At 44.5% G+C, this 23,229-nt stretch overlaps 1 protein-coding gene across 1 annotated transcript in view; it reads left to right on the top strand.

The window, feature by feature from the left end:
• LOC120050708 (transmembrane protein FAM155A-like) overlaps positions 1-21,551 on the top strand; it is an 81,779-nt gene extending 60,228 nt beyond the window's left edge. The window contains exons 2-3 of the mRNA XM_038997276.1: positions 18,006-18,177; positions 21,223-21,551. Coding sequence (XP_038853204.1) covers positions 18,006-18,177; positions 21,223-21,551 — 501 coding nt within the window. The remainder of the gene's footprint in view (positions 1-18,005; positions 18,178-21,222) is intronic.
• The last annotated feature ends 1,678 nt before the right edge of the window (positions 21,552-23,229 follow it).

Genomic DNA, 23,229 nt, shown 5'->3' on the forward strand with positions numbered 1-23,229 from the left:
TTGTCTCTACGTGAAGGCTGAGAAGTGCGCCTTTCATGTCTCCTCTGTCACATTTCTCGGTTCTGTTATTTCCGCTGAAGGCATTCAGATGGATCCCGCTAAGGTCCAGGCTGTCAGCGATTGGCCCGTTCCTAAGTCACGTGTCGAGTTGCAGCGCTTTCTCGGTTTCGCTAATTTCTATCGGCGTTTCATTCGTAATTTCGGTCAAGTGGCTGCCCCTCTCACAGCTCTTACTTCCGTCAAGACGTGCTTTAAGTGGTCCGGTTCCGCCCAGGGAGCTTTTGATCTCCTCAAGAAGCGTTTTACATCCGCTCCTATCCTTGTTACTCCTGACGTCACTAAACAATTCATTGTCGAGGTTGACGCTTCAGAGGTGGGCGTGGGAGCCATTCTGTCCCAGCGCTTCCATTCTGACGATAAGGTCCATCCTTGCGCTTATTTTTCTCATCGCCTGTCGCCATCGGAACGCAACTATGATGTGGGTAACCGCGAACTGCTCGCCATCCGCTTAGCCCTAGGCGAATGGCGACAGTGGTTGGAGGGGGCGACCGTTCCTTTTGTCGTTTGGACTGACCATAAGAACCTTGAGTACATCCGTTCTGCCAAACGACTCAATGCACGTCAAGCTCGTTGGGCGTTGTTTTTCGCTCGTTTCGAGTTCGTGATTTCTTATCGCCCGGGAAATAAGAACACCAAGCCTGATGCCTTATCCCGTCTCTTTAGTTCTTCTGTGGCTTCTACCGACCCCGAGGGGATTCTCCCTGAAGGGCGTGTTGTCGGGTTGACTGTCTGGGGAATTGAGAGACAGGTAAAGCAAGCACTCACTCACACTGCGTCGCCGCGCGCTTGTCCTAGTAACCTTCTTTTCGTTCCTGTCTCTACTCGTCTGGCTGTTCTTCAGTGGGCTCACTCTGCCAAGTTAGCTGGCCACCCCGGCGTTCGGGGTACGCTTGCTTCTATTCGCCAGCGGTTTTGGTGGCCTACTCAGGAGCGTGACACGCGCCGTTTCGTGGCTGCTTGTTCGGACTGCGCGCAGACTAAGTCAGGTAACTCTCCTCCTGCCGGTCGTCTCAGACCGCTTCCCATTCCTTCTCGACCATGGTCTCACATCGCCTTAGACTTTATTACCGGTCTGCCTTCGTCTGCGGGGAAGACTGTGATTCTTACGGTTGTCGATAGGTTCTCTAAGGCGGCACATTTCATTCCCCTCGCTAAGCTTCCTTCCGCTAAGGAGACGGCACAAATCATCATTGAGAGTGTGTTCAGAATTCATGGCCTCCCGTTAGACGCCGTTTCAGACAGAGGCCCGCAATTCACGTCACAGTTTTGGAGGGAGTTCTGTCGTTTGATTGGTGCTTCCGTCAGTCTCTCTTCCGGTTTTCATCCCCAGTCTAACGGTCAAGCAGAAAGGGCCAATCAGACGATTGGTCGCATATTACGCAGCCTTTCTTTTCGAAACCCTGCGTCTTGGGCAGAACAGCTCCCCTGGGCAGAATACGCTCACAACTCGCTTCCTTCGTCTGCTACCGGGCTATCTCCGTTTCAGAGTAGTCTTGGGTACCAGCCTCCTCTGTTCTCGTCCCAGTTCGCCGAGTCCAGCGTTCCCTCCGCTCAGGCTTTTGTCCAACGTTGTGAGCGCACCTGGAGGAGGGTCAGGTCTGCACTTTGCCGTTACAGGGCGCAGACTGTGAGAGCCGCCAATAAACGTAGGATTAAGAGTCCTAGGTATTGTCGCGGTCAGAGAGTGTGGCTTTCCACTCGTAACCTTCCCCTTACGACAGCTTCTCGCAAGTTGACTCCGCGGTTCATTGGTCCGTTCCGTGTCTCTCAGGTCGTCAATCCTGTCGCTGTGCGACTGCTTCTTCCGCGACATCTTCGTCGCGTCCACCCTGTCTTCCATGTCTCCTGTGTCAAGCCTTTTCTTCGCGCCCCCGTTCGTCTTCCCTCCCCCCCCCCCGTCCTTGTCGAGGGCGCACCTATTTACAAGGTACGGAAGATCATGGACATGCGTTCTCGGGGACGTGGTCACCAGTACTTAGTGGATTGGGAGGGTTACGGTCCTGAGGAGAGGAGTTGGGTTCCATCTCGGGACGTGCTGGACCGTTCGTTGATTGATGATTTCCTCCGTTGCCGCCAGGGTTCCTCCTCGAGTGCGCCAGGAGGCGCTCGGTGAGTGGGGGGGTACTGTCATGTTTTGTCATTGATTATCATGTCTTGTCCCTGTGCTTCCCCTTCTATTCGTTTCCCTCTGCTGGTCTTATTAGGTTCTTTCCCTCTTTCTATCCCTCTCTCTCCCCCTCCCTTTCTTCCTCTCTCGCTCTCTCTCTCTATCGTTCCGTTCCTGCTCCCAGCTGTTCCTCATTCTCCTAACTACCTCATTTACTCTTTCACACCTGTCCCCTATTTTGCCCTCTGATTAGAGTCCCTATTTCTCCCTCTGTTTTCCGCTTCTGTCCTTGTCGGATCCTTGTTTGATGTTTGCTGTTCTGTGTCCTTGTTCCGCCCTGTCGTGTTTCCGCCTTCTTCAGATGCTGCGTGTGAGCAGGTATCTATATCAGCTACGGCCTGCGCCTTCCCGAAGCGACCTGCAGTCTGTGGTCGCGTATCCAGTTGTTCCCCTCTACTGCCTAGAGGATTTCAGTTTTCCTGTTTGACTTTACCTGAGATTATATCCAGGATTATCGTTTTTGTTATAGACTGGAATAAAGACTCTGTTTCTGTTAAGTCGCTTTTGGGTCCTTATTCACCAGCATAACATGGGCCTCATTTGGCGGATAAATGGACTTGCCACGATGAAGTACATGCCTCAGCTTGATGGAGAGATAATTACAAACATACGTGCTATGCTGCCCAATCCAAAATCAGCCCCTAGCTCCTAGGCAGTGGTGTAAATTGGAGAGGATTGTATGGGTATAGGCAATATGGAAGTAATTCCACCTTGCTATCTGATAGGTTAGGTATATTTTCAAATAAAATCAAATGTTATTTGTCACTTGCGCCGAATACAACAGGTGTAGACATTCCACAATATTGCTCATGTCTATCCAGTCCTCACAGATCTACATACGTGGTTAGGGGATATAGGGATATGGGGTCAGGGGTTAATTTGGGATTGCATGTTACTGTGATGTTAGGATGGGGAATGGCGATGATGTACTGTATAGCAGATCACAGCTTTTGACTCATTCTTTATTTATACCAGGCAACAGATTTGGGCCTAATTTCTACAAAAACTAGCTCAATCCTTTACTTGCTGAACTGTGAGTACCAACTCAGCCAACCTACCCAGAGCTAAACTTCATTCCACAGTTAGCATAGCATTAGCCAGTGCCTTGCAACAGTCTAGCACATCAAACTAATACGATACCTCTGTGTCATTGGGTAATCTAATCGTTTTATTGGATTCTGCATCGCTGCCTGTATTCTCTAGCTTGTATTACCCAGTTTTTGTAGGATTTCACTTCAACATGTTCTTATACGTAGGCCTATAGTCCATAGCTTGCATAGCCGCCTAACAAATCATAATTACCAAGGTTATAAAGCCAGACTCTGTTGTGTAATAATTGTCCTCTCTTCAGACACTCTTAGTCAAAAGTTGAGGACCAACATGTTACGTTGACATTTTCTATAGCATATTCCTCAATAGTATTCATGGCATTCACACAATAGAAGGTGTTAGTGTGCAACTCTCAATTCCCTCCTCCTGGTGTGGTGTGCGCCATTCCTCTCTTTCCCGGGTAGAGAAGAACAGAACAGAAAAGGAGAGGAGGAAGAGCAGCATTGCATGCGAAATGATCTCGGGGATACACGTTTCGGTCCAGGCGAAAAGGAGAGGAAGGCATGCACGTGAGATGGAGACGAGTGAGAGAAGGAGGTAGAGAGAGGCAGAGAGAGAGAGAGAGAGTCATCAGTTCGTCTTAATAATCTAAATGCATGGACTACAGAAAAATATTATCTCCAAAACACTTGTCTACTATTGTGTATAGTGTTTGCATCCTGTGTGTGTGTGTGTTCGTCATTGATCAAACTGCTTTTTCTACACAATGGATTGCCTGTGTGAGAGTTTGAGTTTAAACACACCTTTACAACCGCATGTTGTGTGTAAATACACTGAGTATAGAACATTAAGAACACTTTCCATGACATAGACCGACCAGGTGAATCCAGGTGAAAACTATGATCTCTCTTTGATGTCACTTGTTAAATCCACTTCAATCAGTGTAGATGAAGGGGAGGAGACAGCTTAAGGAAGGATTTTTAACCTCTTTGATGTAAATCCCCTGTTTCGGTAACCTGCGCCGTTCTGTTACCGGTTCCCGACCTCCTTTTTCATTTATAAATCGATCTATGTACACCGTAGATTGAAATCTGACACCACTTCTACCATTTAATTCACCCTTCTGACTGTCCATCAACTCCTGGCTGAACCCTACTTCACAGCCTCTAACAACACATATACCTGGAATCCTTACATCATAACCCAGCAGGAGAGAGTCGCTGTAGCACATTCAGAGATCGATTTATAGCCAGTATTCTAAAAATAAATTATGTTTGTCCTAGACGGACAAGATTAATTTGAGATGAAAGGCTAGTGTCCAATGAAGTTCAGGAAGCCAAGCTACATCTCTATGAGACGTTCACATCGATGGGGGCAGATGTTTTGATCAAGAGAGACCTTTAAAAAATATGCACATTTTCTGAAACACTAAATATACAAATATGTATTTTACAGTTTTAAGGAAGGTGAAATCTTATAGTTAGTCGTTTAATAAATTATTTATACAAATATTTAGAAACATTGAAGCAATTTCAAGCCTTATATAGTTTTGTTGCAAAGGAAATACATCATATAAAATATTTCATATTTTCATATTTGTATCATATTTGTACTGTGTACTGTACTTGAGCTTGTGTCCTAAAAAGTGACGACACCTCAGCAATGTATAACTATCTTTACCAGAAAGGTGAGATTTGAGCCTTTCTTAGAGTATGTAGCATTACTAGTTATTGTTTATGGCCCTTTCATGGTAAATAATTACTTTTAGATAATTAATTTAGTTACATTTGAAGCCTTGAGACATTTGACACATGGATTATTATGTATGTGTGCCATTCAGAGGGTGAATGGGCAAGACAAAATATTTAAGTGCCTTTGAATGGGGTTTGTATCAAGAACTGCAACCCTTCTGGCTTTTCACACTCAACAGTGTGTATAAAGAATGGTCCACCACCCAAAGGACATCCAGCCAACTTGACACAACTGTGGGAAGCATTGGATTCAACATAGGCCAGCATCCCTGTGGAACACTTTCGACACCTTGTAGAGTCCATGCCTCGATGAATTGAGGCTGTTCTGAGGGAAAAAGGGTGGGGGGGTGCAACTCAATATATGTGTATGTGTTTGTATATGTACATATGTACATGTGCTTGTCGAAAATCTAATTCCAAAATCATGGGCAATAATATGGAGTTGGTCCCCCTTTTGCTGCTAGAACAGCCTCCACTCTTCTGGGTAGGCTTTCCACTAGATGTTGGAACATTGCTGTGGGGACTTGAGTCCATTCAGCCACAACAGCATTAGATCTGGCTCGCAATTGGCATTCCAATTCATCCCAAATGTTTTCGATGGGGTTGAGGTCAGGGCTGTATGCAGGCCAGTAAAGTTCTTCCACACCGATCTCGGCAAACAATTTCTCTATGGATCTCGCTTTGTGCATGGGGGCATTGTCATGTTTAAACAGGAAAGGGCCTTCCCCAAACTGTTGCCACAAAGTTGGAAGCACAGAATCGTCTAGATTGTCGTTGTATGCTGTAGTGTTAAGATTTCCCTTCTAATAAAATAGATAAATAAATAAAAATCATCAATCTACACACAATACCCCATGATGACAAAGCAAAAATAGGTTTTTAGAAATTTTGCCAAATGGATTTAAAATAAAAAGCAGAAACACCGTATTAACATTAGTACTCAGACTTTGCTATGAGACTCAAAATTGAGCTCAGGTGCACCCTGTTTCCTTGAGATGTTTCTACAATTGATTGGACATGATATGAAAAGGCACACACCTGTCTATATAAGTTCCCACAGTTGACATTGCATGTCAGAACAAAAACCAAGCCTTGAGGTCGAAGGAATTGTTCGTAGAGCTCCGAGACAGGGTTGTGACAGGGAACAGATCTGGGGAAGGGAACCAAAACATTTTTTGGTAACACTCCTCAGTAAAAGGCACATGACAGCCCGCTTGGAGTTTGCCAAAAGGCACCTAAAGACTCTCAGACCATGAGAAACAAGATTCTCTGGTCTGATGAAACCAAGATTGATTGATTAGAACACACTTATCACATTTTATTGATTACTAGCAATTGAAAACTCAAGTCATGTGCAAACGCCAGACCACCCCCTTCAATCCCTGAAATGTCAATCTGGGTTCAGCCGTAAGGTTCTATCTTTTTTATTAATATTTACATTTCAATGGAAAAGTACAGATATTTAATGGTGAAATAAAGAGAAAACCCTCCATTCTTTCAAATATATTCATTCATGTTCATCACACATTCGTTAAAGCGATAGTTCCTGAAAATGACAAATACATTATATCCTATGGATAAGTAGCAACATTCCTAAAGCTTAGCACTGGATGAGTAAACTGATATATTTTTGTGGTCTCTGTCACACAAAGAAACAGACGCCTCACAAGTCCTCAACTGGAAGCTTCATTAAATAGTACACGCAAAACACCAGTCTCAACGTCAACAGTGAAGAGGCGACTCCGGTATGCTGGCCTTCTGATCATTGTCTGTGTTATTTTGCCCATCTTAATCTTTTATTTTTATTGGCCAATCTGAGATATTACTTTTTCTTTGCAACTCTGCCTAGAAGGCCAGCATCCCGGAGTCGCCTCTTCACAGTTTTTCACAGTTTTTTGTGGGTACTATTTAATGAAGCTGCCAGTTGAGGACTTGTGAGGCGTTTGTTTCTCAAACTAGACACTGTAATGTTCTTGTCCTCTTGTAACGGTTTTCTTCCTGGGATGAAGGAGAGGACCAAAATGCAGCGCGGCTAGTGTTAAACATAATTTAATAAAGAATGTGAGAACACTACAAACAACAAAACAATAAATGTGAAAACCGAAAACAGTCCTATCTGGTGCAGAACACAAAGACAGAAGACAACCACCCACAATCCCCAACACAAAACAAGCCACCTATATATGATTCTCAATCAGGGACAACTATTGACAGCTGCCTCTGATTGAGAACCATATTAGGCTGAACACAGAAACAGACAAACTAGACACACAACATAGAATTCCCACCCAGCTCACGTCCTGACCAACACTAAACAAGAAAAACACATAAGAACTATGGTCAGGACGTGACAGTACCCCCCTCCTGAGGTGCGGACTCCGAACGCACCCCTAAACCTCAAGGGGAGGGTCTGGGTGGGCATCTGTCCTTGGTGGCGGCTCCGGCGCAGGACGAGGACACCACTCCACCATTGTCTTTGTCCCCCTCCTTAGCGTCCTTTGAGTGGCGACCCTCACCCCCGACCCTGGTCTAGGAAGCTTCACAAAGGTCCTCCCTAGATAGAGGAGACAGCTCAGGACAGAGAGGTAGCTCAGGACAGAGAGGTAGCTCAGGACAGAGAGGTAGCTCAGGACAGAGGGGCAACTCCGGACTGAAGGGCAGCTCCGGACTAATGGCAGCTCCGGGCTGAGGGGCAGCTCATGACTGGAGGGCAGCTCATGACTGGAGGACAGCTCATGACTGAAGGGCAGCTCATGACTGAAGGGCAGCTCATGATTGGAGGGCAGCTCATGACTGGAGGGCAGCTCATGACTGGAGGGCAGCTCATGACTGGAGGGCAGCTCATGACTGAAGGGCAGCTCATGACTGGAGGGCAGCTCATGACTGGAGGGCAGCTCATGACTGGAGGGCAGCTCATGACTGGCGGGCAGCTCATGACTGGAGGGGAGCTCATGACTGGCTGGCGGCTCTGGCAGCTCCTGACTGGCTGGCGGCTCTGGCAGCTCCTGACTGGCTGGCGGCTCTGGCAGGTCCTGACTGGCTGGCGGCTCTGGCAGCTCCTGACTGGCTGGCGGCTCTGGCGGCTCCTGACTGGCTGGCGGCTCTGGCGGCTCCTGACTGGCTGGCGGCTCTGGCGGCTCCTGACTGGCTGGCGGCTCTGGCGGCTCCTGACTGGCTGGCGGCTCTGGCGGCTCCTGACTGACGGACGGCTCTAGCGGCTCCTGACTGACTGACGGCTCTAGCGGCTCCTGACTGACGGACGGCTCTGACGGCTCGGGACAGACGGGCGGCTCAGATGACGCCGGGCAGACGGATGGCTCAGATGGAGCTGGGCAGACGGATGGCTCAGATGGCGCTGGGCAGACGGATGGCTCAGATGGCGCTGGGCAGACGGATGGCTCAGATGGCGCTGGGCAGGCAGGCAGCTCAGACGGCGATGGGCAGACGAGCAGTGCAGGCGGCGTTGGGCAGGCAGGCAGTACAGACGGTGCTGGGCAGACGAGCAGTGCGGGCGGCGTTGGGCAGACGGCCGACTCTGACCTGCTGAGGCGCACAGTAGGCCTGGTGCGTGGTGCCGGAACTGGTGGTACCGGACTGGAGACACGCACCTCAAGGCTAGTGCGGGGAGCAGGAACAGGGCACACTGGACTCTCGATGCGCACTATAGGCCTGGTGCGTGGTACCGGCACTGGTGGTACCGGGCTGAGGGCACGCACCTCAGGGCGAGTGCGGGGAGAAGGAACAGTGCGTACAGGGCTCTGGAGACGCACAGGAGGCTTGGTGCGTGGTGCCGGAACTGGAGGTACTGGGCTGGAGACACGCACCACAGGGAGAGTGCGTGGAGGAGGAACAGAGCTCTGGAGACGCACTGGAGGCTTGGTGCGTGGTGCCGGAACTGGAGATACTGGGCTGGGGCGGGAAGGTGGTGCCGGATATACCGGACCGTGCAGGCGTACTGGCTCCCTTGAGCACCGAGCCTGTCCAACCTTACCTGGTTGTATGCTCCCCGTAGCCCGACCAGTGCGGGGAGGTGGAATAACCCGCACTGGGCTGTGTTGGCGAACCGGGGACACCATGCGTAAGGCTGGTGCCATGTATGCCAGCCCGAGGAGACGCACTGGAGACCAGACGCGTTGAGCCGGCTTTATGGCACCTGGCTCAATGCCCAATCTAGCCCTACCAGTGCGGGGAGGTGGAATAACCCGCACCGGGCTAAGCACACGTACAGGAGACACCGTGCGCTCTTCCGCATAACACGGTGTCTGCCCGCTCTCCCGCTCTCCACGGTAATCACACACCTCAGGGCGAGTACCGTGTATACTACGCCAAACCAACATCTCTCTCTCTTCGCTCTCCTCCAATATCACCAACTACTCATCAAATGTCTCATAATCTCCCATCCTTTCACTTTCCTCCAATCTGTCCAATAACTCCTCCACATTCTCCGACTCGTACCTCAATTTAGCCAACTGCTCCTTATGGTAAGCACGGGGAACTGGCTCAAGTCTCCCACTTGACCCAGCCACACTCCCCGTGTGCCTCCACCCAAGAAATTTTGGGGGGAGCCTCTCGGGCTTCCAGCCACTCTGCCTTGCTAGCTCCTGCTGCTGCTGCTGCTGCCGCTGCTTCCCACAGCCACGCTGCTTGGTCCGAGTTTGGTGGGTGGTTCTGTAACGGTTTTCTTCCTGGGATGAAGGAGAGGACCAAAATGCAGCGCGGCTAGTGTTAAACATAATTTAATAAAGAATGTGAGAACACTACAAACAACAAAACAATAAATGTGAAAACCGAAAACAGTCCTATCTGGTGCAGAACACAAAGACAGAAGACAACCACCCACAATCCCCAACACAAAACAAGCCACCTATATATGATTCTCAATCAGGGACAACGATTGACAGCTGCCTCTGATTGAGAACCATATTAGGCTGAACACAGAAACAGACAAACTAGACACACAACATAGAATTCCCACCCAGCTCACGTCCTGACCAACACTAAACAAGAAAAACACATAAGAACTATGGTCAGGACGTGACACCTCTTGCTCAGTTGTGCACCGGGGCCTCCCACTCCTCTTTATATTCTGGTTAGAGACAGTTTGCGCTATTCTATGAAGGGAGTAGTACACAGCGTTGTATGAGATCTTCAGTTTCTTGGCAATTATTTTAAACCCTACCACCCTTCCCCTAATTTGAGTAAACTAATGGACAACAACACTTAGGCTTCTACATCCAGCTTATACATACTATATACATTTTACGGACACAGTGTATTTTTACATTAGTTATCTTTTGTATATTTTCAGTCCCATCCTTCAGCTACCCTCAACCCCTCTTCATTTAGCTGTTTGATATCAAAAATGTAGTACCACTTTAGGTATCAATTTTTTTTTTAAGTATTTGATAAAATATTGAAATTTGCCCATAACAACACATTGAATAACACATTCATAAATGGCAAAAAAGACAGTAAAAAAATAAATCATAAGGAATAAGGTTTTGAAGTGTCTGTCCTATATCTAGCAGATTTAAGAAAGCTCAGGGAATACGCATTGAACAAAAATATAAACGCAACATGTAAAGTGTTGGTCCCATGTTTCATGAGCTGAAATAAAACATCCCAGAAATTGTCCATATTTACAAAAAGCAACAAAAAAAATTGTGCAAAAATTGGTTTACATCCCTGTTAGTGAGCATTTCTCCGTTGCCAAGATAATCCATCCACGTGACAGGTGTGGCATATCAAGAATCTGATTAAACAGCATTATCATTACACAGGTGCATCTTGTGTTGGGGACAATTAAAGGCCACTCTGAAATGTGCAGTTTTGTCATACAACACAATGCCACAGATGTCTCAAGTTTTGAGGGAACATGCAATTGTCATGCTGACTGCAGGAATGTCCACCAGAGCTGTTGCCAGATAATTGAATGTTAATTTCTCTGCTATAAGCTGCCTTTAATGTAGTTTTAGAGAATTTGGCACTACGTCCAACTGGCCTCATAACCACACATGACGTGTAACCACGCCAGCCCAGGACCTCCAAATCCGGCTTCTTCACCTGCGGGATCATCTGAGACCAGCCACCCAGACAGCTGATGAAACTTTGGGTTTGCGCAACCAAAGAATTTCTGCGCAAGAAACCATCAGAAACCGCCTCGTCGTCCTCACCGGGGTCTTGACCTGACTGCAATTCGGTGTCGTAACCGACTTCAGTTGGCAAATGGTCACCTTCAATGGCCACTGGCACGCTGGAGAAGTGTGTTCTTCACGGATGAATCACGGTATCAACCTCACCGGGCGAGCGGTTTGCTGATGCCAACTTTGTGAACAGAGTGCCCATGGCGGCAGTGGGGTTATGATATGGGCAGGCATAAGCTTTGCACAATGAACACAATTGCATTTTATCGATGGGCAATTTGAATACACAGAGATACCATGACAAGATCCTGAGGCCCATTGTCATGTGGCGGCATGTAGCCTAGTGTTCAAAGTGTTGGGCCAGTAACCGAAAGGTTGCTGGATCGAATCCCCAAGCTGACAAGATAAAAATCTGCTGTTCTGCCCCTGAACAAGACAGTTAACCCACTGTTCCCGGGTAGTCTGTCGTTGTAAATAAGAAATTGTTCTTAACTGACTTGCCTAGTTAAATAAAGGTTACACATGCCATTCCTCCACCGCCATCACCTCATGTTTCAGAATGATAATGCATGGCCTCATGTCGCAAGGATCTGTACACAGTTCCTAGAAACTGAAAATGTCCCATGTTCTTCAATGGCCTGCACACTCACCATATGTCACCCATTGAGCATGTCTGGGATGCCCTGGATTTACATGTACAACAGTGTGTTCCAGTTCCCACCAATATTCAGCAACTTCACACAGCCATTGAAGAGGAGTGGGACAACATTCCACAGGCCACAATCAACAACCTGATCAACTCTATGCGAAGGAGATGCATGGGGAAAATGGTGGTCACTCCAGATAATGACTTGTTTTCTGATCCACGCCCCTACCTTTTTTTTAAGGTATCTATGACCAACAGATGCATATCTGTATTCCCAGTTATCCACACCCATAGATTAGGTCCTAATGAATTCATTTCAACTGACTGATTTCCTTATATGAACTGTAACTCAGTAAAATCTTTGAAATTGTTGCATTTATTAATCTGATGGCATTGAGGAGTTTACCACATAAGCCACCGGCTTCATTAATAAGTGCATCGACAACAACATCCCCACAGTGACTGTACATACATATCGCAACCAGAAGACATGGATTACAGGAAATATCCGCACTGATCTAAAGGTTAGAGCTGCCGCTTTCAAGAAGCATGACATTAATCCTGACGCTTATAAGAAATCCCGCTACGACCTCTGACGAGCCATCAAACAGGCAAAGCGTCAATACAGGACTAAGATCGAATCCTACTACACTGGCTCTGGCGCTTGTCGGATGTGGCAGGGCTTGCAAACTATCACAGATTGCAAAGGGAAACCTAGCCATGATCTGCCCAGACGATCTAGATGCCTTCTAAGCTTGCATCGATGCAAGCAACACTAAACCATGGATGAGAGCACCAGGTGTTCTGGATGAGTAAGACCTTTAAACAGGTCAACATTCACAAGGCCGCAGGGCCAGACGGATTTTGGTTTACCAAAAGACTGCCTGGACTATCTGCATTAACCCTTTCTGCACTAACTTTTTTGGTGCTGTTTATTATCTATCCTGTTGCCTAGTCACTTTATTCCTAGTTACATGTACATAGAGTATCTACCTCAATTAACACGTTCCCCTGCACATCAACTCGGTACTGGTACCCCATGTATATAGCATAGTTAATCATTGTGGTGTATTTGTTATTACTTTTATTCTTATGTGTTATTACTTGTCTATTATTTAGCTATTTTCTTTCTCTCTGCATTGTTGTTGTCTACACCTGTTGTTACAAAGCATGTGATGAATACAATTGTGACCTGGTAGGGCTACTCGTGATTTCGCTTCAGGCTGAAGGTTCCATCTGCTCTTTGGGTCAGGTACTTGCAACCAGTAAAACTGCCCTGGTCTGGACACTTGATCTCCAGGAGGCCATGGGTGGGGGTTGTTGTGTATTTGGTAGGTCAGACCAGATCCAAAGGGCAGCTCACCATACTCAGAAGGCACATACTGTTGCTCTGAGTTTGAGGCCAGCAAGGTTTACATCTGGCAGTTGCTTCCAATTGCAGCAAGGTTTTGCAGGATGTTGCTTGCAAACTCTTTACTAGGTAATGGTGTAGGGACTGGACAATAGAGGTTTGGCAAAATCCACTCACAAGTCCTCCGGACCTTGTTGGCAGGTGCATTGTCTTTCTTTGGTGGCTTTACTTTCAATATTTGAACTGTATTTACAGGTTTTTACTGCAGACCTGACGTATGCTTGGGAATGTGCCATGTTTGAGGCAAGAATGTTTTGCTCTCTTTTGGTGGAACAGATGTGTAGCCCATTTTAATGTAATGAGCTACGGTGTACAGTAAACCGACAACATGGTTGCACTTTTCCTGGCCCTCATTGCAGTTCCATTTAGTCTCCATGATTTAGTCTCCATGAATGGACTTTCAGGGGAGTCATTTTCCTGGAAACAAAGTAAAAACAGAATTGAGTTAGACAAGACAACCTAATATTTATTTTAATACACCATAAGGGACACAGAAAGAAGAACATATAATGATATGGATTGTCCATACAATTCTATAAGCTATAACAAAGCAGAATCCAAAAGCAGAACAATGCAAAAAAGGCTACTTAGCTAAAATGTTTGATTATTGCCTAGATTTTAGAGTTTTCAGTAGTGCTAGGTTTAATTTTTTATTTTTTTATTGTAACTGGTAGGGCCAAAATTATTCAATTTGGGTCTATTAAATCTAATTGAAGATCCATAAACCCTTTACATTTCAGCAGGGCGTTTAGCATGCAGATTTGAAATAATGTTGCAAACTGAAACAGGCTGAATATAAAGTTGATGTCATTTCAGCTACATTTTGAGTGACTATTGATTATTTTAATATTTCATTTTTCTGGATTCAAATTAAAATGGGAATTGGGTAGGTTTTGCATACATGCAGTACCTTCTATATGTGGATTCCCTGGTTCATGCCATCCCAGCGCACGACTAGAATGCATACCACCACACTTGCAAGTAGAAATTGCCATACTCAATTGACACCCCCACTTACCTAACTGACCAGCAAACTATCTGAATTATGTACGGAGTCTCATTCTTTCGCATTGAGCGAAATGACCTTGCCCTCACATTACACCTGCCTGCCTCACTCCTCCTGACTGTGAAACCATTGGACGAGTCAAGATGACAAGCACAGCCACAACAACAGTGAACATTAACTACTTAACTACAAAGGTTGTATGTAGCAATACCTGAAAGTATTCAGTAATATTGTCAATGAAGTTATGTTAAAATATCAACTTTACACCTTTTTCAACCTACAACGTTACGTTAGCTATAGCTAGCTAGCTAGCTAGCTACTGAGCTAGCAACAAACTGGCTGCAAAAACACGTATATATATACATAATCTTACCTTGTACATTGGGAATGTAACTCCCGATCCAGTTACTGTAACCTTTTATTTGGACTGCCTTGGGCAGTCTGACATCTTCATCTACACATTTATCGATATAAGTCGATGTTATAGCCGGCAACAGTTGTAACTATGTGCACGTGTCATTAAAACTTCAAACATGATTGTGGTTTTGACTTCCGCGGTTCTCCCCTAGGATTTCCCACCTCAGCTTTGCTTTCGTTTCAAAATAGCGGCTGCGGCACTAAAGCGTATGGCTTTAAGCTATATTACCGTCATAATATAATAATACATGGAATTTAGCAGACACTTTTATCCAAAGCGACTTACAGTCATGTGTGCATACATTTTGTTGGTCCCAGGAATCAAAACCACTATCCTGGCGTTGCAAGCGCTATGCTCTACCTAATGGGCTACAGAGGACCACCATCAAATGGCCACAATAATTGAATGACACACAATATTTGGTTCAGGACTCCAGCTCTGTAGGTTCCTGTGATTCACCAATATTAGCTTTACACTTTTTCAAACAAAAAATAAGAAATACATGGACTACCTTAAATGAAGATAGCCACAATGGTACTGCCCATAATGTCACAGATGCCATAATGGCACAGATACTCTCTATGAACACTGCAGACAGTTTTGTGGGAGGCCTGGCCGAAGCTGTCCATGATGCTGAAATGGACAGTGCCGCTTTACAGTCAGTCTGGTGGAAGTCTAATGTAACCTGATAGATGCTGTCCGTGGTGCTGAAACAGTGATGTCCTTGGGAAAACTGGTGTATATTTATTCACAGTTAAAACAGACATAGCTTTATCTAACTGTGTTCCTGAGGGTGTGTGTGAATAGATGAGGGTGTGTGAATAGATGAGTGAGTGTGTGTGTACGCGTGTGTGTGGGTGGGTCCGTGCCTGTGAGCATGTGCTTCTCATTCAAATGCAGTTTGTCCTCAAAACCCCTGTGTTTGGTAATGTAAAGGAATGCTGTACCGTTTACGTCACAGATGGAGAATGAGCAGTGATTATGTTTTCTTCTCTGGTAAACAATTCTTAATCTCTTTTATGAGTTAGAGTTGTGTTCAGGTTACTCCAGGGCCAAATTCAGCATGGCACAATGTTATGGAATGTTCAGTTAGAAATACATTATGAGAACAGACATGCCTCTCATACAGTATATGTAGGGTAAGGAATAATGTCTGCTTTATTTGTGGCATTTCTATCTGCAACATTTAGTGTTTTGCACACTCCTGAACATGACAAATATCATTGCACCAGTTGTTAATCACTTGCCTTTTTCACTCTTTGTTGTTTCTCCTCTGAATGGAGCATGGCCATGCTGAAGCCATTGGAAAAAGTGGCACTTAAATTCTGACCTTGGCTCTCAGCCAATGACGCGGGCCGTTCGGGTCGATATCATCATTATCGCTGTTTAGCATGCTCAAAGACTAATTTACACTATAACTCCTAGGAAACTTTGCCAGCTCTGATCCCTTGACCTTTACTATTGTGTGGGCTTAGATAGACCAATCCACTGAAACACAAACAAAACAGTCTGATTACCAGCAATGATGAGAGGGAGGAGGTGAGGGCCCTGGAGGAGTGGTGCCAGGGAAAGAACCTCCCTCTCAACGTCAACAAAACTTAGGAGCTGATCTTGGACATTGCATGCTGCTTTACTCATTTCATATGTATATACTTTATTCTACTGTATTTTAGTCAATGCCACTCCAACATTCCTTTATGCATTTCTTAATTCCATTCTTTAAAAAATATATATTTTTAATTTAACCTTTATTTAACTAGGCAAGTCAGTTAAGAAAAATTCTTATTTACAATGACGGCCTACCCCGGCCAAACCCGGACGACACTGGGCCAGTCATGCGCTGCCCTATGGGACTCCCAATCAGGGCTGGATGTGATACTTTTAGATGTTTGTGTATTGTTGTGAATTGTTAGATACTACTGCACTTTTGGAACTAGGAACACAAGCATTTCGCTACACCCGCAACAACATCTGCTAAATATGTGTATGTGATTTCATTTCTTTTTATAGTCAATCCCTGATAGATACGTTATGCATTTTTGTGTGAAGGTAGTGTCGTCTACTGGGAGAAAGGGAGATTGCACTGGGGGATGGGGGCCATTGATTTGTTTAAGGGCGGAGTCGGTTGTACAGTGCATTGGCAGTAGCAGCACTATGAATGGTCTTGTGTGGCTCAGTTGGTAGTGAATGGTACTTGTAATGCCAGGGTAGTGGGTTCAATTCCCGCTGGGACTACCAATATGAAAATGTATGTATGTACTATTGTAAATGTCATACTTTATGGGGCTTGGCTGGGTATCAGAGAACCTCATTCTGAGGATCAATTAGGAAGAGACATTCTCCTCTGCTGGTTGTATATAGGTAATAGCAGCAAGAGTAGGAGTGCTGAATAACTGAAAGCTTTATGAACACAGGCCCAGGTGATTCCAAAAACAATGTACTGAACAGTAATTAGTAGAATCGTTGAGTTCAAAATTATTTTCTTACTTTCCTTAGGTTCTGATATTGCATAATTGGACATTTAAAAGTGATATGGCAGCAACCCCACCCAGCCTTCCTTGGGTTGTAAAATTCTGGTAACTTTCCAAAAGTCCCAGTTTTCGAGGAGGTTTGCCATAAGCTACTTCCGGCTTTTCCTCTCCTAATACCAATCATCTCCAACCAGTATTATGGGAAAACTGGGAAAATTTGTGAAAGTTACTGGAATTTTGTAACTCTATACCTTCTGCTATTCTTTTCATATTGTTTTCATATACTCCTTTTAGGTATCATGTAAGTAGGAAAGTAGTATAAGAGGAAGGACATAAGTACAAGTAGTATGAGAGGAACCTTGCCTCTGTATTTACCAAAATAGCTCAGCTATGGCACACTGCCACAACTCCTTGTTCTCCTCAAGATACTTTAATTACATCAAAGCACTCCTAATGTAGTCACATGTCATGGGTGGATTACATTGACAATTGATGATTGGCATCTGGTTGTCTTTTATACAGTCATGTATCGCTAACACATATCAATTTATAAGGCTGAATCACATCGAATGGGATTTTGCAAGATCTGTGAGAAATTGTTAAATCTCTGTTTCTGAAAGATTCCTATAGTATTTTCTGGAAATATGTGTACTGAAAAATCTCTGGTTTTGAAGATAGGATGGATGTTATTTACTAACATTCAGAGCCAAACAGAAGACAACTGAGATCTTTGTTTTTGAACAGACATAGCTTAGTCTGGATGTCAAAGTAATAGTTTGCTTATTTATGATGTGCTAAAATTGAACTTCCCCTTTAAGTTGTTTGAATTTACAAATGGGTTTAATTTGGTTTAACTAACATGCTCTATCTTCTACCTCTCAGGTTGCCTACAAACCGTGGCTGTGTGCACAGTATTTCCCCACCACACAGAGGCATTGTGGAAGGACAGTACCTTGTCTCCAGTACTGCCTTGAGGTTCAGCAGAGGTGTCCCTTCATACTACCGGACAACGATGATCTCATCCACGGAGGAAGCCCCAGCTTCATATGTACAGGTGGGTGTGGTGGTATGGACTGATCAATCAGTCAGTCAAATCAATCAAGTGTGATTTGTAGCCACAGCTTGTACGGGTGGGCGTATATCCACTCTAGGGCTATGCTGTTTAGCTGAGATGCACCATGGATCTAGGAAATATGAGCTTGGGTCAATTAATTTTGAAATGTACTAATTTTAGGAATTTATTTGCACTCCTATGTCCACTGACACGAATTTAGATGGAATTTTATGTTGCAGGATATATTTAATTGTGCTCTTGTGCCCCTGATGAACCCTTGTATAATTACTTTTCTGTGGTATCGATAAAGTTGTATGGTTTTGAACTCTGGTACTCAAGCCAATAATGAATTATAGTACTTGTCACTAGCGACATCTAGTGGACATATAAGGCAGTGTTAGTAAAATCAATGACACTTCCCTCTCAGTGTAAAGTGTATTGCTGAGACAGTCACTGTGATGGGGTACAACTCCACTGTAGTATTTTAATATTCCACAGTGATCAAGACAGAACCAGAATAACATGACCTGTCCTGATTTGATCTCAGTGGGGTGTTCTGTCATTTCCTCCCTCAGCCCCAAAAATGTTAATTATTTCAATACCGTAATTAGAACAGCCTTTGATATTTTTGTATTACTTGTGCGTCAGCGATTAAATGGTAGGCTTTGCCTTTTGAGATCCCCGTTTTCTGATGCTCATTTGATGTCTTCATTTAGTGTAAACTGGCAGTTGATTTGAAGAGAGATTACACAAGTCTGACATCAAATCAAATCACATTTTATTGGTCACATACACATGGTTAGCAGATGTTATTGTGAGTGTAGCAAAATGCTTCCGCTTCTAGTTCCGACAGTGCAGTAGTATCAAGCAAGTAATCTAACAATTCCAGAACAACTACCTAATACACACAAATCTAAGGGACGGAATAAGAATATATAATTATATGGATGAGCGATGACCGAGCGGCATAGGCAAGATGCAATAGATAGTATAAAAATAGAGTAGAAGATGAAAGTTTACATACACCTTAGCCAAATACATTTAAACTCAGTTTTCACAATTCCTGACATTTAATCCTAGTGCAAATTCCCTGTCATAGGTCAGTTAGGATCACCACTTTATTTTAAGAATGTGAAATGTCAGAATAATAGTAGAGAGAATGATTGATTTATTTCAGCTTTTATTTCTTTCATCACATTCCCAGTACGTCAGAAGTTTACATACACTCAATTAGTATTTGGTAGCATTGCCTTTAAATTGTTTAACTTGGGTCAAACGTTTCGGGTAGCCTTCCACAAGCTTCCCACAATTAGTTGGGTGAATTTTGGCCCATTCCTCCTGACAGAGCTGGTGTAACTGAGTCAGGTTTGTAGGCCTCCTTGCTCCGGACGCTTTTTCAGTTTTACCCACAAATTCTCAGGGCTTTGTGATGGCCACACCAATACCTTGACTTTGTTGTCCTTAAGCCATTTTGCCACAACTTTAGAAGTATGCTTGGGGTCATTGTCCATTTGGAAGACCCATTTGCGACCAAGCTTTTAACGTCCTGATTGATGTCTCTAGATGTTGCTTCAATATTTGCACATAATTTTCCTTTGCTGTTGTTCTGGGATTGATTTGCATTTTTTGCACCAAAGTACATTTATCTCTAGGAGACAGAACGTGTCTCCTTCCTGAGCGGTATGATGGCTGCGTGGTCCCATGGTGTTTATACTTGCGTACTATTGTTTGTACAGATGAACGTGGTACCTTCAGGCATTTGGAAATTGCTCCCAAGGATTAACCAGTCTTGTAGAGGTCTACAATTGTTTTTTTGAGGTCTTGGCTTAGGTCTTTTGATTTTCCCATGATGTCAAGAAAAGAGGCACTGGGTTTGAAGATATACCTTGAAATACATCCACAGGTACACCTTAAATTGACTCAAATGATGTCAATTAGCCTATCAGAAGCTTCTAAAGCCATGACATCATTTTCTGGAATTTTCCAAGCTGTTTAATGGCACAGTCAACTTAGTGTATGTAAACTTCTGACCCACCAGAATTGTGATACAGTGAATTATAAGTGAAATAATCTGTCTGTAAACAATTGTTGGAAAAATGACTTGTGTCATGCACAAAATAGATAAACAAAATAAATTGTCCAAAACTATAGTTTGTTAACAAGACATTTGTGGAGTGGTTGAAAAGCTAGTTTTAAGTTTAAGTTGAGTTTTATTGACTCCAATCTAAGTGTATGTAAACTTCCGACTTCAACTGTACATATGGGATGAGTAATTCAAGATATGTACAAATTATTAAATTGGCATTATTAAAGTGACTAGTGATCTATCTATACGTCTGTATGTAGGCAGCAGCCTCTCTGTGTTAGTGACGGCTGTTTAACAGTCTGATGGCCTTGAGATTGAAAAATAGCTTCTGTCTCTCGGTCCCAGCTTTGATGCACCTGTACTGATCTCGCCTTCTAGATGGTATCAGGGTGAACAGGCAGTGGCTCGGGTGGTTGTTGTCCTTGATGATCTTTTTGGCCTTCCTGTGACATCGGGTCCTGTAGGTGTCCTGGAGGGCAGTGGTGTAGATTATATTTACCATGCTGCAGTATGGGGTCCCTACAAAATGTCACTTCGTCTTTTTTTCATTTAGAGTTCAATAAAGGATCATTAATGTTAGGTTATGATACAGCATATAACATAATGATACTGATAGTTGAGTCATATGAAGACTGGGATAAACATGCATACTGACTGGTATTTATGCTCTCATGCACATGGTCATCTGTCTATTTTTTGGTGATACATTTCAACAAAACACTGCATTACCACACTACAAGTAAGGCTGGAACTAGGCTGGGTCTTTTATTTAGTTTATTGTGGGTCATCTGAATGAATGAATACACTTTATTGGTATTGGGGAAATTGGGTTTGTCATCATCATCAGACACAGGCATGGATGATACAGACACACAAGGATGCATGAGAGGGATGCACAGAGACATGAGCATCTATGGCTTATATCAGTGTTTACCCACTACTCTCTTCGTCCCCTACAGGGCTACTGGGGAGCCATGGGCAGCCCAACAGCCAGGCAGAGTGCTGCGACGTTCGGTGGGACTCTAAACCGGACAACCGTTCTCGTGGGACGCTGAAAAGGACTCCAACTCCCTCCTGCCATCACCAACAGGGGGCGTCAACATCAGTCACCTCGGCCGCCACACCCACCAGACTGTGCAGCAGCAGCGGCCGGCTGAAGCTGTGCATGCTGGTCTTTGTTCTCCTGCACACCGTAGTCACCATTACCACCGCATCCCACAATTCCACTGGGGTCGTCGGTGTGGCAGCCATTTTCCCCCTGGAGGAAAGCTCCTCCAGTGAGGAATAATGAAAAAAAATTGCAAAAAAAACTCAAGGTTTTATTTGGGAATGAGTGAGTTGCAAAACCGGTTCTGACCAGTTCTGGCTCTCTGTTCAGAGAGAACCCTGGAAGGTCCCTGGTATGTGCTGTCGAAGCCTCATTGGGCCAGAGGAAGTGAGAGCAATTTCTCTGGAGCAAAGGATGCTGGGAATAGGTAGTCATGTGGTGAGGTGACGACGTGGGTGGGGCCAACACATCTCAGACCAAAGGATCAATATCATATCACCGTGTCAATCTAACCTGAGTTCACCTTTTCAGTCTCTTGTTTCTTCAGGATGTACTATATCGTTTTTTTTCTCCTCCTGGTTCAGTTGTTTGTGGAGTTTGTTGGAATGTGAGTGGGTTGTCTTAGAACATATAAGAGGCAGAGAATATTGAAAAAGGTATCACCAACCTGTGTGTTTTTATACATCCCTCTCTTAACCAGTAACATTTAGCTGCTCTTGGATATGCTAACAATATTATTAACTCAAACACTCACAAACAGAAAGAGTAAACACTTATTGATCCCCCCTGTCCTGGTGGATACATAGAACATATCAGTCATTGCAGGGTTCTCTCATGGCAGTACATATAACTAATATAGAGCCAGTGAAGAGCAGGTGTAGTATACCTTTTTACACTGTTTTGCCGACTTGAACCGTATTGTGCTCGCTTGGATTATTTTCTTTACACGGTTGCATGTAACCAGGCCAGTACAGTACAGCTCAGCTCGTTTTAGCTCGGCTCAGTAGTGTGAATAGGGTAGCAGTGGAGGTCTTTTCACTTGGATTCAAAACTTTCCCACCGATGGACTTCAGTGTACTTCCGAGTTCATATTATTTGAGCCAATAAGTTTCTCTCTCATTATCCATGTGTTTGTATGTGATGGGCCCAAAGGGGACGTCAGATTTACGAAGCTCAATTTACCTCAAATCAAGTGACCTGTTGGCTTAGATTGACTCTGTTTTTCTAAAGCAGTACATCCAAGTTTGGCTTTTATATTTGACTCATATATTTCTCAATATAAGGCTCTGGTACATCATACCAGTACATTACAGCCAGTTCACTTCACACAGTGGGAGAGGTGTCACAAGACCTGGGTTCAAATAGTATTTGTTCTCTTTGAAATATTTTAGTTGCACTCGATTGAGCTTGCCTGGCGCAATGTAACCAATGGGATTATCCCAAAAGTATAACTGAAAATCTTGCCCATCTCATCTCCAGACAAGCTCAATCAAATGCTCAAAACACTTGACAGAAAACGGACACAATGTGAACCCAGGATGGATCATACATACCCTCTCCTCTTTGTCTCTATTTGACCTTATTATCATCGTGACCAAGATAATCACCTTGTATCTTTACACAGAGCTAAGGCCTTAGCTAGTAGGCGTTTGTGTGAGGGTAAGGAGTTCTCAAGGGCTGGCTCTACATACTTAATTTCCTTCCGTTGGTGTGACTGCTGCTAACCGGTACTCATTGATATGGCACATAGGGGAAGAAATCTGATAGGCTCCTTATGCTTTCACCTTTGACCTTGACATCCCTGTCTTATCCTTCCCGTTCAACTGAGTAGCGCATATTATGGCACCTTTGTTTTTTCTACACGTACATATAATCGGTACTGCCGGAATAACTCTGAAGTCAACGGTACTCGGGCATG

The sequence above is a fragment of the Salvelinus namaycush genome, chromosome 7, assembly GCF_016432855.1.
Source record: "Salvelinus namaycush isolate Seneca chromosome 7, SaNama_1.0, whole genome shotgun sequence".
NCBI lineage: Eukaryota > Metazoa > Chordata > Actinopteri > Salmoniformes > Salmonidae > Salvelinus > Salvelinus namaycush.